Raw genomic sequence first — 19,542 nt, 5'->3', positions numbered from 1 at the left:
GTGCAGTTGCCTAATTTTGGATTATTTCAATGTGGGTAGCTGTGGTATGTAGCCAGCTCTGAATCTGGTCAGTATGAGCTGTTTCCAGAGGAGGATTGAGGAATCCCAATAGCAGTAATGAGCCAAAGTATCTACAAGCTATCTTTCTTCCTCATCCTTAATAACTGTGCAATGAGCTTTAACAAAAGGATTTTATCACTCTTACATTCGCGATGTCTTTAATAATGCTATCATCAGTTACAGCAGAAAACCTCATACTGCTACACAGATGCCGGCAAATAAGCTCTCTAGGAAAAAGATACTGGAATATTCTGATTTCCAATACCCATTTTGCCTTATTAGTCCTGCCATGTATGCAAGTGTACTGAAGCAACCCATGGGCAGACTTCGTGCAGTCTGGAAAGGACTGGGAAAAATGTTGGTGTTTAAATTAGATGATTCAAGTGTGTGCCTAAACTATTTGACAGCCTCCCATGAGATGACATTTATCCACTGACACTGGGGCAAGAAGACTATTGCTAGAAGAAACATTTTACACTTTTCTCATGTGCAGATCATTTCAGTGTGTGGTCTAATACTCATTTCTCTTTCCAATTTAGGCTCTGAAATACTTGGATTATATATTTACGGGTGTCTTTACCTTTGAGATGGTGATCAAGGTAGGAGTTTTTCCAAAAAGAAGTGTTTATGTCCCCTGTCAGATCCACGCTCATCTATTTCTGGGAACCTGCAGAAAGAGGGTGGAGCACGGCAGAGCTTCCTGGGGTGCCTGGGAGGTGTTGGTGATGAAAAAGCTTTAAATCAGGAACAGCACTCAAAAGTAGCCAATGCACAACAGATGCTTCTCTGTAGCTGCCTTCCTAATTTTTTCCAGTCTCACATTTCATGCAGGAAAATAAGGATATCTTTAGTAGCTGTGGTTGTGTAAGAGGCTATGAAATGTGGGTGCGTGATGCAGAAACGTCTGTGCGTGGCTCAGGACACAGGAGCTGATAGACCTTACAGAGACATGTCTGCTTCTTCCCTTTTCCTTTGATGCCAATCAGGAACACTAATTACGACTGATGCTTGGTTTACCATTTTTTAAAAAGTTGAGCATTCATCTTTGTGCTTTGCTTAGCAGAGTTGATGGGCTTAGCTGAAAATGTGGGGCAGTAACTTGCCAGAAAGCGTAATTCTAACAAATTTAACAAAATTTATTCTAGGTGTAAAGATGGATTTATTTTTTTACTGTCAGAGCAAGATGCAAAAGAGATGCAGAATAAAAAATATTTAAAGTAAATGATTTTAAAAAGCAAAAACAGATTCTCTCGTTTGTTCAATGGAAGGATTTGAAGCTATCTGAGAAAAGCAACTTTACGTGGGCAGTTGCAGAACTCTCAGAAAGCTGATCAAATCTCTGGCAAGCACTTTCAGGCTCGATTTTTAGAAGATCCTTAGCAGCATTACAAGGAAGACTCAGCCGTGTACAGAAGCGAGCGAGGCCGTGCGCTGAGCAGCAGCCTCCAGCGACTGCTCCAGAGTGGGCGTTTTTCTTTGCTGCATTTGGCTGTGGGTCTTCCATTCCCTCTTTGAGTTTTATTATGTAATATCCTATTCCAAGTGTTAATTACTACAAATCTGGTGGGATTGAGGTAGAATAAACTTAAACTATTTCGATGCTTGGCGCGCAGATGGCTGTTCCCATAAACTAATGCATGTCTGCGCAAAGAACCCTCTATAGCAGACAGTGCTTTTTTCTGTCATGCTTTTGGTTACATTTTATTGGCTTCAGCTTTGGCTTTGCTAAAGCTCTTTGTGCCTAAAGAGACACACAGTACCTCAGTGTTGCCCTGCTGGTTGAACACTGAAGAAGGGTTTGTGAAGGGTCATTTGATTGAGGATGCTTCCTGTACCTCAGTAACACTGGTTTGACACTTTTCTTTTCTTTTTTTTTTCCCCCCCCAAAAAAAAACTTCTTCTGATGTGTTTCCCCTGCAGATGATTGACTTGGGGCTGTTACTGCACCCAGGCTCCTATTTCCGTGACCTGTGGAATATCCTGGACTTCATTGTGGTCAGTGGGGCCTTGGTGGCATTTGCCTTCTCGTAAGTACATCTTTCTTAACACCCGAATTTCTAGGAAATAAGCTGCAAGGGAGGCAGGATCACAGCGCAGAGCTAGTTGAAGTGTAGTATTTGTGGCTCCATTTCTCAGCAAAATGTTCAATTTTTACCTTTTATCATCTTAGAGCTGGGGGAAAAAAGCTCTAAATTCGTGTTGTAGAATCTCTTGAAAATTCTCCCAGCTTTAGGGTGAGTCTGTCTGCTGTTCATTCAAATGTTGAGTCAAGATTTTTGTGACCTTCTGGCCAACTTCTTTTCAAGGAAGCGTTATAACCATTTGTGGCAGTCTTCTGTCTTCAAGCAATTCTATTTAAAATTGTTCTTACTATGGAAAAACAATTGATGAACTGAGCTAATAGCTCTGTGAACTGTTTACAGAACGTTTTTTCTAGAGTCATGGATGTTTCTGATTCATATACCTTTGGTATTTTTCCTCCTCCTCTCTCATTCAGTGTATTTGCATTTCCACAGTTTCACTTTAAGGCTAATTGCTCCCTCAATCACTGCTCTCTATTTAGGACATTAAATAATGCTCCATGGGGTTCTTTAATGTTGTAAAGGGTTTTGAGCAACATACATAGATGATTCATTTCTACAAAATGAAGATTAGCTTTCATTTTGAACATTTTTTTTCTCAGAGCAGGCCAGAGGAAGAGCAATGCAGGTTCCTCCAAATTTGTGAGCTCAAAGTAGGACTGAGGAAAGACATTTCCTCCCTGTAGTTCTGGGCCACGGAGTAATCATAGTGCAAAAATGTTCCTGAGGAATTCTAGGACTTGACCTGGAAACAGGCTTCGGGACTTGGCCAGTTTAATCTTCTGCTAAATTAGTGTTGAGTAATTACAGTGAATGTTTAGCAGCCCATGCCCAAAATCTACTCACCTGTTTGTTGACATGATGATTAATGAAGATGAAGAAATTAGCAGTGTTTTACTTGCTAATGAGAAAAAGCATTCACCTTTGTCAGGAAACTGTGAAAGCGTGTCTTGAGTACTTTAGACTGATGGCAATATTTAGGCAGATGGCCGTATCTGCTGTTCTTCCTACGTGCTTTCATGTCACTACCAACAAAAAAAAAAATGTTACCAGGGTCTCTCTGGTAATGTTGGCCTGGATTTTTTCTCAGGACTTTTTTTTTTTTTAATTTATTTTCTGAGGTGCCAAGGTCCCTTTCACATGACGGCTGTGAAATTTTTGTTTAAGATCTTTTATTCTTCTTAACAAATGCTGGGTAAAAAATATTTCAGCTGCTTTGACTCCTGCCAAGGAGCAGATGAGCAGGAGATGGAATTGCTGGTATGGTTTTTGAGACAGCTGAGGAACGTCACCTCTTCTTTGCCACTTTTTCCAAGGAGGATGGATTAAAGATGGATTAGAGAAAGTACACCTGAAGAATGCACAAATTCTTCAATTCTGTGCTTGTATTTTTTATCAGCTATGCCCAGAGCCTTCCTGTATCTGATTAGATGATCAGGGTGTGCAGCGTTTGCTGTCCTTTAGTGGAGGTGACAGTGGCAAATTTTTGAATAGAGACAGGCTTTCTGTGCCTAGTCCTGTGCTGAAGAATTGTTTTGATCTGGGAGCCAGTCATGCCCAACGCAAGCTTTTCAAAGGGAGGCTGCCCTCCCTCTTTGGAGGCTTTGTCACTATTCATTAGAAATCAGCTTTCAGAGAGGCTGAGTGCTCTGTTGTAAAGGAAATCTGTTTTGAGATGTAAAGGCTGAAGAGAGAGATAAAAGTCAAATTACATTAGTCGCAAGTATTAGTGTGCAAAGCATTATTGCTCCAGTCTGTGATTCACTGAAAATTTCCCTTTTGCCATTAGGAATTCAAACCTTGAAGACAGACTGGGGAAGGGGCAGTAGGTAAACCCTTCAGAGCAGCTCTGTTCTGCAAGAGCAAACATCGGGGCTTGCATCTAAAACATCTTCTCTTTAAACAAAATTTTCTTTTGGACAAGTTATTGATTAAAATTAATAATTTTTAATCCTTCTGAGTTGTTTTGTGCTCAGGTTTCCCATTGCTTACATTGGGCCGTGAATATCTAACAGCCCCTCATCAGCCTCTAAATAAATTACTTGTACATCCCCTGACTGTGCTTCATAATAGCATGCCCCAAGCTGTTTCTATTTTACATGCTCTTTGAGCAATTATTGAGCAGGGATTTACAGAAGGGAATGAATAAAACCTGTCTGCCTATTTACTATCTCACAGATTAAAGTGAGTCAAACCTATTTCTGAGGCTCGGAAAATTTTGAATTTCTTATTATGATTCTAACTGCTGCTGCGTGCCCATACTTCAGCTGGCAGCAAGTGTTGACATCCAATTCAGAGAATCCTCGTGGTATCTCTTGTCTAATCTGAAAGCAGGAAATCCAGTCATTCGTAGGAGATGACTTGCCCTCTGTTCCCACCACTCCAGTTATGAATACTAACAAGTCTCAGGCTGTACAGATAAGAGTGGGGTAGATAGTCATGTCCTTAGCTCAACTGCATTGTTTGGTTAAGCCAGATAGATGCACTGACCCTGCTGAATTTTGATAATCCTGAAAATGAGCTTTTGGAGAAAAAAAATGGGTGATCTCCATTGGTTGGTGTTTTTTTGATAGCAAATACTAGCGTCCTGTCACTCATCACCTGTTACTGTAAAAATGTACTTAATGTGGCTGTGAGTAGTTTCTGTTTGCAAGAATATGTGATTGCCACTCAGTCAGTGTGACTTAACTCGTGCACGTTCTTGACCTGGTGGCTGTCCAGTAAAGGTGGTGTGGTTTACCTTCCTGCTGAACCAATGTGTCCCTGAAAACCTAGGGAAAACAGACCTCCCTGAAACCCTTCCACCTGGAATACCCCAACAGCCTGTTTGTTTAGCCGTATGAGTTGGTATCAGTGACTGCTGCAAGGTACATAACATTAATCTCAGCCTTTCAAAGCAGCCTGCCTTCTGCCTGCAGCTCTAGAAGCTCTTCTGTGCTTGACTGTAGTTCAAACAACTTTGAAAACAAGATCCCCAGTGAGATGCTAGAAAGGTTACTAATACTGATGATGATGATAAAATAATGTCCTCCATTTAGCAATGCATTTCAAAGGGAAATACCTTTCTTTTTCTGCAGATGAGCATTCCACAAAAATACAGACATATTGTAGTCTTTAGGGAAATAGAAGAGCTTAAAGCAAGCAAGTAAATTTGTCATCAAAATTTACCAGCCCCAGGTGTAAATTCCATTTGTTCCATAGGAATAGCTGATGAATAGGAGCAAAGAGATTGCAGTTCTACATTTTCAACACCAGAAAGGTGTTGAGATGCTTTTCTACATTGAGATGCATAGAATTTCACACTATTTCTTTGAAAAATGAAACGGCATTTGCCAAGCAACCAAAGTTATTACCTCCTGAAGTGTCAGTAGGGTGAAGGCACATTTGCCCTGCCTGCTTGTCAGTAGAAGGGCTGATGCTCTGCGGGGGGATGTGTGGGTATATGCTGTATAGCCAGTCTGTTGCTTCCTCACTTGTTGATTTTTATGAACACTGAGCTGGTGGGTGCGGGATGGGATGGGATTCTCTGCCAGCACGTGTCTGCAGGTGCATGGGGTGCACTGTACAGCCTTATGTTTGTCATTGACTCTGCTCTTTCTTTGTCTTCTTCTTGCTGGAATCTCTCTCTAGGAGTTTCATGGGGTAATATGTTATTCCTGTATCTTGCTGCACTGTTATGCCTGTCAAATATGTGTACACACACTTGCCACTGTGGAAATGAACCATGTTACACCCATTACATCGACTCCTTTGTCACATTATTCAGTGAAATGTAGTTTTCCTCAACAGTTCTCATTCATTCCAATTTCCTTTACCCAGAGGACAAAAGCAGACTAGATAGCCAGGTGACAAGTGTTGCATTTGACCAGAAATTCAGCAGCTGTGATAAACAGATATATTTGTACCAAAAAAGATTTGAGGGAATGATTTAGTAGCTATATGCATGAGTATATGCGTGAGTTTAGTAGCTATATAGCTCACAAAAATCTTAATAACTAGTTTTAAAGAAGTGGAATTATTCTCATTTAGAGGCTCAGTGGTCTAAACTGTGCTAGTGCTGAAGGTTTCAGGCTTGGCTTTGTGCAGGGTGGGCAACGCAACCTAGCCCTGTCTGTCGACCCCCGGTGTGGAAACAAAGCAGGAGAGCTGCTGGGAAGGTGGCAGGGATGATTCTAAAAGGAGGAGGTAGGACAAGCAGGGCTTTGCCACCTACAGGAGGTGGCTGTTGGGTTGGTGGCCCAGATGGGACGTGATGGTGCCACGCAGCAGCCCCTGCAGGGCAGGAGCTGGGGTGGGCTCCTCTGCAGCAGCCCACCAAGAGATGAGATGGAAAAGATGCAAAGAAAAAGGCTTTTGAGATCCAAGATACTGGGTACTCCTTTCTGTCTTCTGCCGAGGGCTCCAACTCCTTGGGCCCCTTGGGAGAAGGCAGCTTTGTGCCGGGGCAGGGCTGGGTGTCCTTGTTTGCCAGCGCTGGAGGAATTTGCTCTGCCTGGGGAGTTCAGGCAGCTGCAGGAGGCGGTGGCTCCACCCTGCTCTGAATATTTGATGGTGTGGCTCTGAGAGGCCCCTGTACGTGAAATCAGAGCTGCTCGCAGGAGCAACAGAAACAAGAAGCTTCCGCTTTATAGAGCAATTAATTTTTTAAAGGATCGTTTATTTATTAAAGGGGAAAAGGCCACACAAAGCTTTTTAAATATTTTTAATGTTTTAAATAACTGAGCTGTAAACTGCCCCAGGAAAGACTGAAGAAGCCTAATGCAACCTGAATTGACCCAATGTAATGTTTTTCCTTTTTTATTTATTTTTTTTTCTTCCAGTCACTGGGGTTCTGTTTGCTGTCTGTCCTTCTCCTGCTTGCTCTTCTGTAGATCTTCTGAATTCGCTAGTTGTTATTCTGCTGTTCACCTAAGGGCAGAATCTTTTCCTTCCACATCAATTTATTTTTGTGGTATGAAATATGCAGTTGGGACTGCTCTGGTCAACGTGTGCTTGTATGCAGCTTTTGACTGAATCTTAATTCCATCTGGACCTTTTATTTTAGGATACTGGCTTTGTACTAGAGTGGTGTAAAAAAAAAAAAACAATACTGACAGAGGGGTCTCTTACAAACACCAAAACCAATTCTTAAGCTTTTATTTGACAGGCTGAAATAGTTGCAAAAATTGCACTTCATCAAAGTGCAGTTTGCATTGCTCTGGTTCAAAGTCCCAGTTCTTCAGAAGAGCTTTATCTTATAGCAAGACTCTTAGAGGATTTTTCAGGATCCTCTATATGACTTAGATCATAAATCCCATTAACATTTAATCAGCTCATGCTCTTTATTTGCTTATGTGCCTGAAAGAAGAAGGAAAAAAAAAAAAAAAAAAAAAAAGAAAACTCTTCTTAGTGTTCTTCATTGAGGCAGAAGGAATTTCCTGGGACTGGAGCTGTCTTCCTCCCACCTCCCAGCTCTCAGTGCAGTCTACACGCCTCCCTTGGCAAGGGAAAAGCAGCTTCCTCTGTCATATAGCAGGATTTACTCTGCTCCATCTATTCACTAGTCCCCAGAAGGTTGGATTAACCTTCCAGCACTATTAAATCTACAGAGGTTACTGCTCCAGGCTTGGGGCAAGTCCTCTAAGACCTCAGCTGTTCCTTCAGAGCCAAGAAGCATCACTGTTCCCATCCCAAACTCCACCTCCAGCAGGCCTGACTGGTACAATTGTTATTTAACACAAATGAACAGCAGCATAGCAAAGAGGTTTTTAGACCTCCTGGAATCAAGAGTACTAGAAGACACAGTGCAGAAACTGTGTGTGTCTGCCTGGAACCAGATGCAGACTGTCAAGGCTTATTAGTTCAAGTGTTACCTGCAAGTGGCTGTGCTGCTAATCCGGGCTGTGAGGGTATCTGCAAACCAGAAACATGGCCATAAATGATCAAGAATTTACTATGTGTCTGAGCCAAGGTGCCCTTTCCTTCTACTTAATGCCTTTGTTTTCTCCTGCTACCCCAACCACATGTCCTTCAACCCTCTCACCTTTGCTTTTCTCTCGCTCCTGCATCCCCCAGACCCTACTTCTTCACCCCCTTCTGCTCTGCCTTCCTCACCCAGTAAAACCCCAAGTCTTGGACCACACAGTGTGCCCGGATCAATTTTTTTGGCCTTCTGGGGGGACAGGGAGCAGCCAAAGGTGATGGCCATGGGCTGGGTGACCAGGTGCTGTCTCCTCCCTGCTGACCTGTTTCCACTTCTGCTCTATGTAATAGTTCTGCATAGTTAATCCAGTCCTGTAACTCTGTATTAGTACAACCAACTGGACTTGCAGGCGTGCGAGCAGGCACCTTCCATCTGCAGCTTCTGAAAATGGCCCTAAAGCACCCCTGAAAGACCAGGCAGGGGGAGGAGAGGTAAAGGTCTGTTCTGCTCCTCCTCTACTCCATTTCTATTCTGCCAAGGAAGCTTGTGTTCAACATATAGGTCATTGGGATGTACCCTATGGCCCTCAAAAACTCCCTGTGTCTCACTTCCAATTGCATTTCAGGGCAGCAGTAGTTACTGATAATTGGAAAAAGAGTCCGGACGTGAGACAGGAATGCATGTTTGTAGGTTGTAGATTCCAGTCCAGTATTTGTACTGATTAAAACAGTCTTAACATTGAGTTGTTAGTCTTTTATAAGCAGATAAATCACAAAAAGCCACGTTCCAGGGTCGGTCAGGAATTAAATCGGGTTGTTTCTTCCCCTCTTGGGGCTTCTCCTTTAGCACAGTGCAGAGCGCTGGCTGCTAACAGGGGCTGGGGGAGCTTTCAGCCCGCTCCCAACACATACCTCTAGTGGGTCTCTAGGGTTGTTTGTGTTTTTATTGCTTTCCTGTTGGAGAAGAGAAGCTTTATTTAGCAAACCAAAGAGTGTAGGATAGGTATATCAACATCTGCTCAACATGTTATCCATTCCCACCTGTGTTACTCCAGTAGAGTCTCAGACCCAGTCTACGGTCATGAATAAATTGCTGTTAAAGATTTCCATCCCATTTTTCACTTCATACTAAATGAAGGGGAATGCCATTGTTTTGCTGTTGGATTGGAAGACGATGTGACTGTGTCTTGGTGTGTGTTGGGGAATAATTATTTTTCATTTATTTTGGAAGTGCACGAGGAAAGGAACTCTGTCCTTCCCTAAACCCTTTTAATGGAAATGAGAGGAATGGTCTCATGTCTTGCACACACAAAAACTAAAAACAAAATGTGACTTACAGCATCTGCATGCGTAAGTGGGAAGTTGTCCTAGCACTGCTCCAGGCATGTAATATGCCAACATATTACATGGTCCAGCATGGGTTTGGTAGCATGTCTTCCAAAAGAGACCTGAGGACGAGGGTATGGGCACACAGAGCGCTGCCCCTCTCCCAAGGGCTCCGGTTCCCTCCGGTCACTGCCTGCCTGTCCAGACACCGCTTCCCTGCCGGAGAAGTGCAAGAAGCACAGGGAAACATCCTCCTGTCTCATCGAGGTGCCTGGGGCAGGATGGGTGCCATGTGTGACCTTCTCCCTTCTCCTGCCCGTGGCTGGGGTGGACGCACTGACCCTCCTCTCCCAGCGCCTTCAGCCCATGTGCGTGGCTGCCCCGGCCGTGGCTCTTGCCTGGGTGGGTAAAGAGGCCTCTGGTTCCCTGGGGACACTCAGGGAAATGAGCTGTGGCTGGAGAGCCCGAGGGGCTCAACAGGGCAAGGTCCATGTCCTGCCCAAGCATCCCTTCTGCGCGGTGGTGAACGCGTCCCAGGTGGGCGCTCATCTCTGGTCCTGGCTAGTACTCGGCATCCGTGGTGAGGCTGGCACCCACACCTGTGAGAAAACTGGTTCTCTCCAGGTGTTTTTCTTCATAGCCTAAGGTCCAAACTATTCTTCCTGTTTTCTTGTACCCTCTATACCTTGCAGAGGAACCAAAGGCAAGGACATCAACACGATCAAGTCGCTGCGAGTTCTGCGGGTCCTAAGACCACTGAAGACCATTAAACGGCTGCCAAAACTAAAGGTTAGAGAATAACCTCAAATATTTCATTCTCTGGTGGTTGGCAACTGATCCAAATGGAAGCTGATGGGGTAAACTTCATCCAAGTTATTTCTGTTCCTTTTATTTTGTTGCAATTAATCTCTTTGCCAGATTTGTAAAAATAGCCGTGCAGATGTTTAGCAAATGTCAAACACTTGTTTCTTTTGCAAACATTGTATGCAATTTTATGAATTATTGCAAATCCACATTAAGAAATCAAAGTTCCCAAAAAAGAAAGAAAAAAAAAATGCAAATAAATTAAATTACAGTTTGTACATGTGATACTCCTACAAATGATACATGAGAAAATAGGCTTTGGAGTGTTTGACTTTCACTACAGAGCTTAATATGAATATTGCAAGATTTTCCACAGCCTTTCTAAGGAGAAATGTCATTGCTGTATGAGGAGTTTTAATCTGTTCATCTTTTCTATTAAAGAATATATAGCGCGGGGGCTTATAGCAGGACCCTTTCATCTCTAGAATGCTAAGTTACAAAGTAAAATAAATGTAATGGCCTGTGGTTACTTATTCAGCACCATTTCAGGAACGCTTTGAGATAGAGCCAGCCCTGGAAGCAGAGGGTGGAAGGAGTTACAAAATGTAATCATTTCTGAGTTTTGGAGCTCTGGAATATCTGTTATAGAACGTCTTCGTGTGTCAGCAGCGCTTTCAGGCTCTTTTCTGTGGGAGATAGGGGAGAAGCAAAGGGTGCTGGTGCAGTGGTGAAGCGAAGTCTGACAATTCCTCTTTTCACATAATGCTACGTAAAAATCAAGGTTACTTATTATACAGATTTGCCTTTGTCCTTACCCGCAATTCATGCCTAACTAATTTTCATTTCATGCATTTTTATGTGTACTAAATTTACCTCACAAGATAAGGAAGAGTAATGTTGAACAATGTAGAAAATGGTCTTTATTTGTTTAGAAATCTGAAATGCACAGTTCTTGGGTTGTGCAACAGTCGACAGCAGCTCTGCCTTATTGCAGAACACGACATTTGCTTTTTATTGAATGCCTTCCTTATTTTCAAGTCATTTTACAGAGTAATTTTACCATTTCTAAAGAAGAATTCAGAAATCTCTATGAAGCAGAAGTCATATTCACATGGTTTGTGTTCAAAATACTTTTTCATTTTTTTTTCCTGGATATGATCTTGTATGCAACAATCAGCAAGATTAATAGGGTGATTAGAGATGCTTCCAGTGTTTTAATTTTGGGTTTCTGGGTTGCATCAGGAGTGTAATTCTGGGAATTATTCACTGCCATTCAGAGAAACAGAAACACTATTGTACAAACCCCGTGCTCAGGCAGTAACACAGCTCCATTTCTATTATGACAGACTTCGCGGACTAAAATTAAACTGCAAATTACTTGTAACAGTGAATCAGTGACTAATAACTAAATAATAAATGTATTTGAGAAGTTATTCGTGAGGAGTTCAGAAGTGACATATGCTGACTAGATTATTCACACTTGATTTTGGTAGACACTTCATTAGAAAGAAATATTGTTCAAAGCATTTGATTGTTTTGCATCTGGTATATTTTTCTTATTATTCAAACAGTTCAAATAACAGTCAATGAGGAACATATTTGATGAGGTTTTTCCCTATTCACTGTGAATAAATTAAACACAAGTAAATTTTTCATTTCATAATTGGCCAGGGGAATATTTGCTTAGAACTAATATTTCTCAGTCTTGATGAATTTTACGGGCAGCACCAGAGAATTCGGTGGCACACCAAACCCACCAAGAAAGCAGGAGCTGTAAGAAGCCAGAATTATTTCCCACAACGAGCATGCACCAAACATGTGCTGTGCAAGTCAATGAAACCACACGTGGGTTATGTGTTGGGTAACTACTCCCACGTGCAGGTAGATGCTAGGTACCGGGTAATGCCCTCTGCCTTCCTCGCAGCTCCCTAACCTTGTTCCCATCCCCAGGCCGTCTTTGACTGCGTGGTGAATTCCCTGAAGAATGTCCTCAACATCCTCATAGTCTACATGCTCTTCATGTTCATTTTTGCCGTCATTGCTGTGCAGCTTTTCAAAGGCAGATTCTTCTACTGCACTGATGAGTCAAAGGAGCTGGAGAAGGACTGCAGGTATGGCTGGGCAGGGGCTGTGGAGGGAGTCTGAGGTTCCTCTGGCACCAGTAGCTCCTGGCTGTCCCAGAGCTGCAGCAGTTGAGTTATCTGCTGAACATGGCAAGGCTCCTTTTGCTTCAGCATAGTAATCCTAGAGGTGAATTTTCTCTTTTGTTGTTTTAATACCTTCACCATTCCTGGTGGTGGTGATCTAGTGAATGGTTACTCGAATGCATGAATGATACAGGGGAGAAAGCTCCTTCTCCCAGCAAGAGCTGAGTGTGAATTGAAGGTAAAGCACACCTTGAGAGGGGTGGCATGACTCCTCTTTCTACCTGCTGCCTGTTTTCTCACAGCTTGTGCAAATTAAGAAAACAGAATGAATAAATAATCAAAAGTGAGTCAGTAGGAAGTTAAGGAACTCCTAATTAGCTAGAAAAAAGGACTGCATTTGAATATCTTAAGAGCCCTATCATGCTTTGTCCTTGGCAGCAGACTGTGGAGGTGTGCTGCTCCCTGCAGCGGGTGTCTTCCTCACTTGCCTTTTTCCTTGGCACCCAAACTGCATCCTCAGCACTGCCTGGGGCTGCCTGTCCGTCCGTCCATCCATCTCCCCTTGGTGTCCCTGCAGCGTGGGGCAGCAGCATGACTGCTCTCACTGCAGCTCTGCCTTGCAATAGAGCCAATGCATTGCAGAAAAGTGTGAAATTTAGTGTGGTTAAGAACTCTCCAGATACCAGGTCCAAGCTCCTGTCTCTCAAAGCAGGACCAATTCTGAAGTTATACACAGCCTTCAAGTAGGAACCAGAGGCCACTCCCCATCAAACCGTAGAGTTTTCTGTAAGGTCAGACAGCTTGGGGCCAGCATGCTGTTAGCTGTCAGCTTTGTCCAGCAAATGAATGTCTTGATGACAATTATTTAATTTCTAAACGTCAGACCCAGTTCCTGAGGCTCCCCTAGACTTTGTTTGTGTTCCCTATCTTTGGGCAGCCTGGCCTGGTGGGATGTGCTTGGAACCAGATGATATTTAAGGTCCCTTCCAACCCAAACCATTTGATGAATCTACAAACCTAGGGGCTGTGCGTGGTCAGACCCTGCTGTGCTGTACCCCAATACAGCAGGGTCTCATTGAGCCATAGCATGTGGCTGTTTTGGTTTAACTCTCCCTTTTGGTCTGAACCTCTGTTGTTCCTAGGGGTCAGTACCTTGACTATGAAAAAAATGAGGTGGAGGCACAGCCCAGGGAATGGAAAAAGTACGAGTTCCACTACGACAACGTGCTGTGGGCTCTGCTGACGCTTTTCACCGTCTCCACGGGAGAAGGGTGGCCAACGTGAGTACATGGGGCTGGCGGGGTCAGGTGCTGCAGGGGTAGCAGCAGCTTTCCATGCTGAGGGACACGTCAAGGGCAGGTGACCTGTGGAATAGGAACAGTTTTATCAGCCAAGCTTTAACTTCCCCTTTTGTCATTCGTGGGTGAGTCAGTGGGCAGCATCCTGCCTTTTTCTCGGTGCTCCTCTGAGCTTGCACACTGATGCCGAGGAGGCTTTCAATGCTGACTAGCCTGCTTGCTCCTGTCTCCTGGCTTTGCACACCTTTCTTGAGTGTAAAATTTATAATGGAAATATAAGAAAATTAAGGGAAAAAGTATTGTGACCTATGCTGAAAGTATACTGGGTGTTTGAGCCTCCAGACTGTTCAGCATATGACTTTATTTTGGCAGACGTTTCTGCTGGGACTGCAGTTCATGGCTGGGGTGTCTACATGGCAGGACTTCCTTGTCCTCCACATTCAGTTATTTAATAAAATAGAGAATAAAACTTAGAGCATCAGCATGTCCTTTCCAAACCCTCACTGTTCCCCTAGATACTCAGAGATCATCAGTACCTTTCTTTTCCCACCCATATTTTATTCATATTGACCAGAGCAGAAGAGAAGCCAGATCTAACAGTATCCTCTCCCCCTCACTTGGATATGTGGATCTGTACGTAACAGATGGCAATCATTCATCAGAATGGTGAAAACAGAGAAGGGTTCCCTAAAATATCCTCAAGGAAAACTTCTTCCCAGCCACTAAGATGGGAATGAATTTGACCTGAGCATATGTGGGAAAACCCTCTGTGCGAGTGAAGGCCAGCGAGCGACTGTAGGGGTGTCATTGGTGCTTCTCACTGATTCCACTGACATTTCTTCTCTCTCTGCGCTTGCTTGCAGTGTATTGAAGCATTCAGTGGATGCTACCTACGAGGAACAGGGTCCCAGCCCTGGCTACCGAATGGAAATGTCTATCTTTTACGTGGTGTATTTTGTTGTCTTCCCTTTTTTCTTTGTGAACATCTTTGTGGCGTTAATCATCATCACCTTCCAAGAGCAAGGAGATAAAGTGATGTCAGAATGCAGCCTAGAGAAAAACGAGGTACCCACGTCTTATGAATTGAGCCACTGTGGGTGTAAGCACCTGGGGGTCCAGAGCTCCTCAATACTGAGGGGAGTTCTCTCCTCATCTCTCCTGCAGCAGGAAGGGCTTCAGAAAGTGTGGTATGATGTGCTGAATGTAGGGCCTAGAGAATAGGCACCAAGCATCTTGGAAATTTTCATATTTTGCATTAAAACAAAACCAGGGAGAGTCCCCAACTGCTGTCCTTGAGCTAAGCAGTACCCATATCCCTCTGGATCACAGCTCCACTTCCAAGTGGAGATAGCATTGCGTGTTAGCTCAAGCATGCATGTGCAAAAGGAGGCAGAAGTGCTTGGTGTGAGAGGGGCTGCTTGTCAGAAATCAAAGTGAAATGCAGTTGCTGCTGCTCCCCAGTGGAAAGCTGCTCTCACCAGGCTTTTTTTTGCCTGGCTGAGACAGCATCCTCCTGCCAGCAGCCAAAAGGAGATTCCTTAAGAAGAGCATAAGAACAGGGCAAGTAAGCACAATGCTTTCATTTAACACTGTAGCAAATGCAACCATTTTCAGCTTAGGAACCTCCTGAATTGGACGTGGTATCTCTGTAGTTAACAGCATCTGTCTATTGTTCCTCCACAGACATATCCAGTTTCCTCAAGAACCCAGGCAAAATTTTAGCATTTGCAAAATCCTTTGTCTGGGGTCCTTTGGCTTCAACTACCTGTTGTGCAGAAAAAAATCTCTTTGTTCATTTTGAAACTAAAGCTTGATTTTTGATTAAAAGAGTTGACTTTTAATCAGTTACTCAGTGTTTCAATTATTTGTCTGTTTAAACAAAAAGTCCAAAATAAAGTAGAATATTTTGAGATGATTTACCCACATTTTTTTCAGCTGGGCAGAAAGTTTTCTTCTTGAGATTTGCACTATGACAAAATTTGAGATTTTGAATTTTTATCTCAATCCAAGATGAGAAAATGTTCCAGAATCAAAGCTTCCTGTGGGTAGAAATAAATTTTAAAGCACTTTTCTACTTAAAAAAAAATGTGAACAGAATTTTCCAAGGGTATCTTTGAGAGTACAGCCTGTAATTCTTTTTGGGTAATTTACTGATTGAGTTCAGTTCACATTTCATAGAAATTATTAGGTGGAGAGGTTTTTCTGTGTGTGAGGACACACCTGAGCTTCACTATACTTTTGTTTTAAACACAACATCTTCACCAGTCCTCCAGTTTCTGGAATTCTGTGTCAGGCAGATTGTTTTCTGAAGCAATGAATTTAAAACTTACTTCCTTAAGCAGGAAGGGATTGGGATCCACTGGGTGGTGAACAGGGTTGTGGGAGGCTACAGGAATGCTGTGAGGTTTGGTATTTCCATGAGTGTCCAGGAGTGATCACAGTTTGAGGCTGGTGTGCTGCATTTCACAGTAGTATTCAGTACTTGCATCGTGTGTCGGAAAGGCTTAGAAATGTCATCCTCCACTATGTGCTCCACTCCCAGCAATAACCTGACTGATGGAGACCGTCAGCCCTTTTTTGTATTCTTCTCATCCCATTTCTGTTTTGTAGAGGGCCTGCATAGACTTCGCCATAAGTGCCAAGCCACTGACCCGCTACATGCCTCAGAACAAGCAGTCTTTTCAGTACAAGATGTGGAAATTTGTGGTGTCCCCTCCCTTTGAGTACTTTATCATGGTCATGATTGCTCTCAATACTATTGTTCTCATGATGAAGGTTAGTGGGCTGTTACTGAATCTTTGCAATTTTGGGCTAGAAAATACGGTGTTTACTGTGGAGGTTTTGTGCTCTCATCTGGGGGGTTCGGCAGGAATATCGCCACTTCTGATCTCCATCATGTTGGTTTTAGAGGCCATAGGGGATTTCTTCCCTCCCCAGAGGGAGGTGGTTTGGTTGTGATCAGACACTGTGAGTGGGAACTGGACTCAGCCCGTGCTTCCTGCACAGAGCAGGTTCACTCTCTGGGTGTGCTCTAAATCCGGCTGTGCCAGGGAGATTGCTCAAGTTTGTGTCAGGCTTTGGGGACAAGATCCACAGTCCCTAGAAGTACAAGATGTGGGTGTCTGGTTATTGCAGATTATCTCCCCTCCTAACTGTTGTCTAGCTTAGAGTATTTCACAATCAAGTGGTCACCACCTTCTTAGGGTCTGCTGGAATTAAACACAATTCTGCACTTGTTCTCTGGTTTTGGAAAACACTCTTCCTCCCTTCTGGTCCATGACGTGCTTGCAGGGAGATGTACAGAGCAGCAGGACCCTAGTTCCATGGGTAGCCCCAGCTGTAGTCAGTGCTGTGATTCTGGCCTGGCATGCATACCCATGTTCCTACCCAAAGTCTTGCTTAAAGCAAGTACTGAACCTGGCACTAGAATAGGCAGGAACCTTGTGATACAGCCAGGAAGGTTTTACTCTGCCATCATAAAGGATCTTTCAGTAATATCCTTTCTTCCATCCTGGTTTAGTTCTATGATGCTCCAGAAGCGTATGAAGAAATGTTGAAATGCCTGAATATTGTGTTTACGTCCATGTTTTCAATGGAATGTGTGCTGAAGATCATTGCCTTTGGTGTGCTGGTATGTGCCTTCCTCATTTATTTTCAACTGTTTCTACGTGAAATGCTTCTATTTCATGATGTACATTTAAAAACAAGCAAACAAAACAACAACAAAAAAAATGTCTTGCAAAGAGATAATAACCCCTGGATCCCTCTATCCCCTTTGTGTTCTCATTTGGCAGAATTATTTCCGAGATGCCTGGAATGTCTTTGATTTTGTAACAGTGTTGGGAAGTATTACTGATATTTTAGTAACAGAGATTGCGGTAAGTACAGTTTGCTCAATTTGCTTCATTTACCAACAAAGCTGTACCCTGTCGAGACATTGCACCTTTTCCCCACCAGCCCTCTTGCTGCCTCGGGGACCCACAGTGTGACAGGGTCCCTGGGTGACCTGGCAGCCTGCTTCCATCAGCTCAGCTCTTTCCACAGAGATGAGCACTGCTGGCTGCCCCAAAGCCTCTCGTGCCAAAAGCTCTGATGAGAACAACAGTGCTGGTGACTCTGCCAGGAAGCAGGCTCTATTTCTCCTTCAGGAAAAGGCTCCGACCCCGAGCCATTTTTTGCTTATTAATGGAAAAATCCTGTTGAATGTAATAGAGAGACAATATCAAAAGGAATCTAATGAAGACTGCTGGCTTGTAGCGTGTGGTGCTTCGCAGGGCACACACGCACACCAGCATCTCGTCTGTCTCTCCCAGCCCATCTTGACTGTGGGACAGGGCAAAGGTGATAAGAGAAGAGAGAATGGGAACATAAAAGCAACCAGAAATTCACCAGCTTGTGCAGTCTGCACTGGGGGAACACAGTTTCTGTTCTGTGCACAAAAGTTTTACAGGGCAATTATTAATTAAATAAAAACAAAACTATACCACAGGATTCATTGGCCACCCTTCCCATGTCTGCTCTCTCCCTGCTAATGACTCCTGGAGATTACATTAAGTGCACAAATGTACCATTAAATTCTAGAGGATTTTTCCATAAGGGCAGCAAATGACTCAAGCCTTGACAGCCTGAAATTATCCAATTTAAAAATGTGCTCCTTTCCTTTCCCAATGCATGTTTTAGCTGATGATGCTGTATCTGTATGTAATGGATTTGAACTTTACCATAATTTTTTCTTCTCAGTCCCCAGGATTTGCTTATAGACCTCTTTTATGTGTGCTAAGCACTATGTTCCCCAGACTTCTTTACAGGACATTCAGCTGGTGCTAAAGAACGTTATTACAACTGCTAACAAAATACATTATCTAACCTCCTTGATACAAAAAAAAAAATACAGAAAAAGCCAACTTTTACTCCCTGTGCAAATGGTGTTTAACAGTTGATGAATCTTGTAGAGTTTGCATTGCCTTTTGCTCTTAGTGGACAGCCTACAGCCAGGGTAGAGTCACTCAGCTCAAGCACAACATCTGGCTACAACCTCCATGTGCATCAGGAGATTTGTTCTGCTGTGGCAGGCACTGAATGCTTGCCTCCATTCCCTCTGCCTTGGGACGTGCTTTCTTGCCAGGTTTAGGCACTCAAACCTTTGCCTTTGTGTGAAAATCTATGGAAATGTTTGCAAGTCAGCCACAAACATGGACTGAGGCTTCTTTTCACACCATCCTTCTGCCAGTGTTACCAGCACAGTGAACTCGCCATTGTTACGGGAGCCTGTGGTCTCTAAGTCTGATAAGTGCTCCTTCAGGAAGAGAAAGAGTAAGAGTTAGTGCATAGTTAGAGGCTCCTCACCTTCCCCTGGTCTTTTAGCTGACGCTAAATGTGCTCTCAGAGACCCACCTGAGACCCACCTTGCTGCATCAACCTCTGCTCTGCAGTGCTTCCGCTGGCTTCCAGCATCAGATAGTGCAGCAGTGCAGGGATGCCTTTGGAGAGCAGCACGAATTCTCTCTAAAACAGGCAGCAAAATCCATTACAGCTAAGCTCCCAAGTATCTATACACTTTTCTCTTATCTTTCCAGGTAATAATTGAGAGTCTTTTGGTTTGACTAACTAGACCCATCAAGCAAAACGTTGGGGAAGACTGCCTGCTGGAGTTCAGCCTGCTCTGGCAGTGCATTCAGCATGAAGTTGCTCACAGACATCTCTTTCATATCAAACCCATGTGTTGCCCATTGCCACTCCAGCTCCTTACCTCTTGGTTCTCTCTCTCAGTCCACAGACCAATTTGAGCTGCATGTTCACTAAATCTTCCCTTTCTGCAGCATTTCTGCATAGCCACTGTGTCTCCTGCCCATGCACTTTCCCCTGCAGAGTACCTAGAGGTCTCCCCCCCCTACTTGCTAGAGCTGTTTTTCAAAACTTCTTTCA

At 43.6% G+C, this 19,542-nt stretch overlaps 1 protein-coding gene across 14 annotated transcripts in view; it reads left to right on the top strand.

Moving 5' to 3' along the window:
• Positions 1-19,542, top strand: part of CACNA1B (calcium voltage-gated channel subunit alpha1 B) — a 302,614-nt gene that overhangs the window by 236,470 nt on the left and 46,602 nt on the right. For all 14 annotated transcript variants that reach the window (XM_084494378.1, XM_084494376.1, XM_084494371.1 and 11 more), the window contains 9 exons: positions 600-659; positions 1,981-2,087; positions 10,061-10,157; positions 12,123-12,283; positions 13,462-13,599; positions 14,481-14,682; positions 16,228-16,392; positions 17,138-17,248; positions 17,412-17,495. In XM_084494378.1, the coding sequence (XP_084350504.1) occupies positions 600-659; positions 1,981-2,087; positions 10,061-10,157; positions 12,123-12,283; positions 13,462-13,599; positions 14,481-14,682; positions 16,228-16,392; positions 17,138-17,248; positions 17,412-17,495 (1,125 nt within the window). The remainder of the gene's footprint in view (positions 1-599; positions 660-1,980; positions 2,088-10,060; positions 10,158-12,122; positions 12,284-13,461; positions 13,600-14,480; positions 14,683-16,227; positions 16,393-17,137; positions 17,249-17,411; positions 17,496-19,542) is intronic.

The sequence above is a fragment of the Aythya ferina genome (assembly GCF_964211825.1).
Source record: "Aythya ferina genome assembly, chromosome: 20".
NCBI lineage: Eukaryota > Metazoa > Chordata > Aves > Anseriformes > Anatidae > Aythya > Aythya ferina.
The sequence above is the reverse complement of the archived record's forward strand: the minus strand, read 5'-3'. Positions and strand labels throughout refer to the sequence as shown.